The sequence below is a fragment of the Galeopterus variegatus genome, unplaced genomic scaffold (genome assembly GCF_000696425.1).
Source record: "Galeopterus variegatus unplaced genomic scaffold, G_variegatus-3.0.2 Scaffold2430, whole genome shotgun sequence".
Lineage (NCBI taxonomy): Eukaryota > Metazoa > Chordata > Mammalia > Dermoptera > Cynocephalidae > Galeopterus > Galeopterus variegatus.
The window spans coordinates 247,601-253,600 of record NW_007728541.1 but is presented as its reverse complement, the minus strand read 5'-3'; the positions used below and the strand labels follow the sequence as shown (position 1 = coordinate 253,600).

The 6,000-nt window shown below is 41.5% G+C and overlaps 1 protein-coding gene across 1 annotated transcript in view; it reads right to left on the bottom strand.

Annotated features, from left to right (window-relative positions):
* The window catches only part of TNFRSF11A (tumor necrosis factor receptor superfamily, member 11a, NFKB activator), a 94,712-nt gene that overhangs the window by 34,213 nt on the left and 54,499 nt on the right, over positions 1–6,000 (bottom strand). The window contains exon 10 of the mRNA XM_008581670.1: positions 1–161. Within this exon, the coding sequence (XP_008579892.1) occupies positions 1–161 (161 nt within the window). The remainder of the gene's footprint in view (positions 162–6,000) is intronic.

The window sequence follows — 6,000 nt, the reverse complement described above, 5'->3', positions numbered from 1 at the left end:
CTCCTGCACCGGGCAGCCCACCGGCTCCCCCGCCGCCGCCGCGCCCCCCGCCGCGCCCTCCTGCGACGTCTGGCTGACGTAGACCACGATGATGTCGCCCTTGAAGTTCATCACCTGGCCGCTGGAAATGAACGTGGAGTTACTGTTTCCAGTCACATTTCCTGCAGTGGGGGGACAGAGAGAACACGGAGAGGCTGAGTCAGCGTTTCTTGGTGGGGACCCGGTCTTGTGACAGGGAAGTTTCCAGTGAGTCGAGGGCCGATGGCGCCCCGTTCCTCTCGCAGGCCGTGCCAGCAGCGGCCTCTCGTCACCCTTGCGGCTCCTGCAGTGCCACAGGGCACGTCCTGTCGTTCCTTGTGGAACCGCAGTGGTCACCTCACCAGGCCTGAGGCAGAGGCGGGAGGGAGAAGGAGGAGAAAAGAAGAAAGAGAAAAGACAGCGTGAGAAGGAAGAGAAGCAAGCCTGATGGAGAGGAGAGGAGCAAACTCTGTGGGTCATGGGCCACACGCCTCGTTCGCCTGTCACGTGGGACTCTGGGAACACTGGCAGGACAGCACACCTGGATTGCAGCATCACAGACAAGATTCAGATGCTGCAAAAGTGTGTGTGTGTGAGTTGGGCATAGCTAATGGGCCATCTGTGGTCACTGAGCAGACCTCAGTCCGCCTTCCTGTGTGACTGGCCTCCCGTCTGAGGCCTCTGTCACCCTGGGTGCCTTCATTCCTCCCACGTGCCATGGAGGTTCCGAACAGCTCAGCCCTGGAGGATCATGGGGACAAGTGGGCTCAATTTTTAGCAGAGCTTAATAAATTTCCTTAACATTAAAAAAAATTTACTCCTGGGAAAAAAGAGACTCAGAAAAAAATAAAATGGAAAAAAAAAAAATCCTATAAATCTCTCTTTCCTTCTGAACCCTGAAGGGTGTTTTGTGCCTAGGGAGTTGTAATCATCATTTCTTTGTGGGTGACTGGACATAGCCAGTCTTTCATTAATGGACCTTTTGAAAAACAAATAGGTCCACAAATGTTAGAAAACTTACTAACACATATTATTCTTCCATTTTAAAGACTCATGTTCTAGAAATATCCCAGGTGAAAGTAAGTGCCACAAACCCAGCAGATCTAGAAACTGCCCAACACTTGGCATCACGAACAGAATCTCTTAGTCTGACCAGGTGACACGAAAATCCAAATGGCCCCTCACTATTCCCCTCCCTTTTTTCTTCTCTTTCGTGACCCAGCTTAATAATAATTTATACAAATAAAATGAAGTTTCTGTCATCACTCCGTATGAGGAGATTTTCCCTAAAATTGGAAGTCATGTTTTGGACAGTCTAAGATATCAACAGGCATACAGGAAATTCCTTTGGGGTGACTTCCCCTGACACACGGGATACCTCTAGAGAAGCCAAGACTGAGGCTCAGCAAAAAAGCCCATGAAAACACATGGATTTCAAGTGAGAGCAACAAATCAAAAGTCACAAAGGGAGGTTTATGACTCACCTTATTTCTCCCATAGGCAGTTATATGGCGTATACTCCAAGATGGGTAGGTATTTATTGTTTAATAACCCCCTTAATCAACATGAGGGAGGCCAGTTGGTACTTTCATGTGCCAGCTAGCCATCACATTCTCCATTCCCTCTAAAATATACCAACAAGTGCTCATAACACACAGCGTACTCTAAGTGAGGGGTCTACACTCTAGTATGTCTACACCTTTCTGCTCCCACCAGTTACCAAGTTACTTCTCAAGTCTGTTTTTACCAGATAAACTCAGAAGAAAATTTAGTTAACTATCTATCATGTAAAGTGGTGAAATGTCTGTGTGAAAAAAATGGGAAATGTTTCTATGAAAACTAAAGTGAATGTTTTGCAAGGACCCAAATAAAAGTGACTAAAAAAAATCATATAAACACAAGAAAGCAGAAGACAACAACAAATTGCTTAACTGGTATAGTGATGTGGACAAGAAAAATATTTAAAAGAAAGAAAGAAAGAGAAAAAGAAACAGTATGGAGGTTCCTCAAGAAATTAAAAACAGGCCGGCCCCGTGGCGCACTGCTACAGTGCGCCGCTTGGAAGCGCGGCGGCACTCCCGCCGTGGGTTCGGATCCCACGTACAGACTGGCCGCTCACTGGCTGAGCAAGGTGTGGGTGCAACACCGAGGGTTGCGATCCCGTTGCCGGTCACGAAAAAAGACAAAAAGGAAAAAAAAAAAAAGAAATTAAAAACAGAAGTACCATATGATCCAGCAATCCTACTACTAAGTATGTATCCAAAGGAAATGAAATCAGTATGTCAAACAGACATCTGCACACCCATGTTTACTGCAGCACTATTCAAAATAGCCAAGATATGGAATCAATCTAAGTGTTCATCAGCAGATGAATGGATAAAGAAAATGTGGGATATTTACACAATGGAATACTATTTAGCCATGAGAAGGATTGAAATCCTGGCAATTGCATCAACATCAATGAGCCTGGAGGACATTATGTTAAGTGAAATAAGTCAGGCACCGAAACTCAAACAGCACATGATCTTACTCATATGTGGAATCTAAAAGTTGACCTCATTGAATAGAGAGTAAAGTAATGGTTACCAGAGACTAGGAAGGGTAGGGGGGAGGAGAGGATGGGGAGAGGTTGGTCAATAGGTAGAAAGTTACGGTTCAACAGAAGGAATAAGCTATAGTGTTCCATTGAACAGTCAGATGACTATAATTAACAAAATATATTATATATGTCAAAACAGCTAAAAAGAGGATTATGACAGTCCTCACCAAAAAGAAATAATAAATGTCTGAGAGGATGGATATGCTAGTTACCATAATTTGATTATTACACATAATATACATGTATTGAAACATCACACTGCACCCCGTAAATATGTACAATTATTGTCAATTAAAAATAAAAACATTTTTAAAACATCCCATATTTATTTAATAAAATCAGTAATTTTAAGTTGTTTAGAAGTATGATTTTTCTTACATACCTCCTCTACATTTTTATTATTACAACATCATCGATGCTGTTGTCCTTAGTGTAATATAAAACTACATAGAGGGTATCTCTAGCCACTGCATGATTGATTATGGTGTTGAATTTAATCTCCTCTCTTCTTTATCCTCTTCATATTTAGATTTATCTGTTTGTGTCATGGAATATATGATTTCTCCACCATTTAAAATTTTCATTTTCCAAAATAAATAAATAAAATAAAATGAAATACAATCTTTATTTTCCAGCAAATCATCATCATGAATCCATTGTTCTTTACTTCTTTCTTTTCAGCACTTTCAATGAGTCCGAGCCCAGATTAAAAAACCTATGTTTTTGGCATCATCTAGCACATCAAGATTTTGTGCAAAATCTTCAATCTCGAGAATTGCATTCCATGCAATTGCCCATGGAAAACAATATTTTTTATACTGATAATCCTTCAAATGCTATAGGACCCATACTCATTCTTGTTTTCTGTTTTTTTTTTTTTTTTCAAAATGGAACTCAAATCCTTTTGACTAAGTGATATATTTAAACATTTCAGAATCCTTTGATTCATAGACTGGCTCAAGAATATTATTCTTGCAGGGCCATGGTGGAGGAGAGGGGGAGGACAAAAACTAGGCCTTTAAATTCCTGACAATTAGGATGTAAAGAAAGAACATGAGATTCTCAAACAAGTTTATCCTTCAAGTGTTTCATTACTGCAGGTACAATTACTGACAAAAACAACCTTTGAGCAAGTCCATCTATGATGACTTTCTGACAGACAGTAAACTGGTACAGACCACACTTGTAAAAAAGATCTGCTGATTTGATTTGCCAATAGCAGTAAGTAGCAATTCACAAGTGGCAGCAGAGCGGTTGTCATGGGCGTGTGACCTGTGCAGTTGCTCAGGGCTTGCACTCGGAAGGGCCCCAGACTTGGCTGAATACTCCACTGTCATCATCTTGAAATTGTTATTAATTTTTGCACAAGGGGCCTCGCATTTTCATTTTTCACTGAGCTCTGCAAATTATGTTGCCAGTCCTGAGGGGCAAGCAGCTCTTAGAAATACTGGTTTGGATTTTTCTGCCATTGATGCTATACTTTAGCATCACTGCTTTTGGACGTAACATAAGTTGGACATGCCTCAATACTTTAGAAGTGTCTGCCAATCAAATTGTCTCTATTGATGATCTAAGTATTTGGTAAAGTGCTGAGCTGTAGAGGCTACCCACTGGTGCTCTTAAAATATGAATCGTATATGTATTCCTGATGTTCAAGCCATTTGCCACTTGCTGTAAAACTCTCAACACCAATTTTCTGATGTAGAACTGAGGCTGGTTCCTCTGAGAATGTATTGGTCCATTTCTGTTGCTTATAACAAAATATCTGAAAATGGGTGATTTGTGAAGAAAACAAAAGTTATTGCTTACAGTTTTGGAGGCTGGGAAGTCCAAAGTCCAGGGAACATATCTGGTGAGGGTCTTGGTGGTGGTGACAGTGACCCAAGGCTCTCACATAGCAGAAATGGCAGAGTAGAGAGAACAGAAAGATAGCTCCCCATGCACTCTCCTTTTAAAACCCTCAGAACCACGCCCATGACCACCACTTCTAATCTATTCATGGTCCTAATCACCTCTTCAAGGCTCCACTTTTCAATTACCGTAATAGGATTTCCCACTCTCAATGGTTACAGTGGGAATTAAGTTTTGGGGGGTGGAATGAATTGGTAATAACTTAATCCTACAATATACATCAGTTCTGAACTGCCCTTGCTAAAAGCAATAGTTTTTAAAATTTTCTTTCTACATTTCAGAAGAGAAAGACTTACAATGGTTACACAAACTGATCTGAGATGGCAAGACCCTGAGATGGCAACATAAACAGGTCACGGGGGAGGCAATCAGGCGGTGCTGTGGTCGCCATGGTTTCTGAAGTTGATACAAGGGGTAACTCATTCCATTGAGTTCCAAGAAATTCCCAGGATGTTCTGCTGTTAGTGGGGGCCCCTTCCTGATTGGTGGCTGGAAAGGGCATATGTAAAAGGATAGGGATGGCTTAGATGAAGCTTACCCAAGATGGCCTAAAAAGGCCCCAGGCTTAAAGACAAGTCACAGACGCAGGGAACATGTTTGCAAAAGCCATATCTGATAAAAGACTGTTACCCAAAATATATAAAGAATTCGATAATAAGAAAACAAACTACCTGATTAAAAAATGGGCCAATGATTTTGACACCTTACCTAAGAAGATATACAGGGGCTGGCTGGTTAGCTCAGTTGGTTAGAGTGCAGTGTTATAACATCAAAGTCAAGGGTTTGGATCCCCATACTGGCCAGTAGCGAAAAAAAAAAGAAGATATACAGATGGCAAATAGGCATATGAAAAGGTACTCCATATCATATGTCATTAGGAAGTGAAAATTAAAACAACAAGATACCACTACATACCTGTAAGAACAGGCATAATCTAGAACACTTATAACACCAAATAGTTGCAAGGATGTGGAGCGACAGGAACTCTCACTCATTGTTGGCAGGAATGCAAAATGGTACAGCCACTTTGGAAGATAGTTCGGCAGCTTCTTACAAAACTAAACATACTTTTGACTATGTAATCTCACTCCTTGCAATTTATCCAAAGGAGTTGAAAACTTATGTCTATGCAAAAATCTGGACATGAATGTTTATAGCAGCTTTACCCAATGTAGTGGATTGAATGTGTCCCCCTAAGTTTAATAGGGTGGAGGCTGGATCTCCACTGTGACTTTTAAGAGGGAGGGAGATCCTATTATAATAATTGAAAGGTGGGGCCTTGAAAAGGTGATTATGTTGATGGTTTAATGGTGGTCATAGGCATGGTTCAGAGGACTTTAAAAGGAGAGTGCATGAGGAGCTCTCTCTCTCTGCTCTGCCATGTGACACCCCTGGGTCACTGTTGCCACCACCAAGATCCTCACCAGATGTGTTCCCTCAACTTTAGACTTTTCAACCTCCAAAACTGCAAG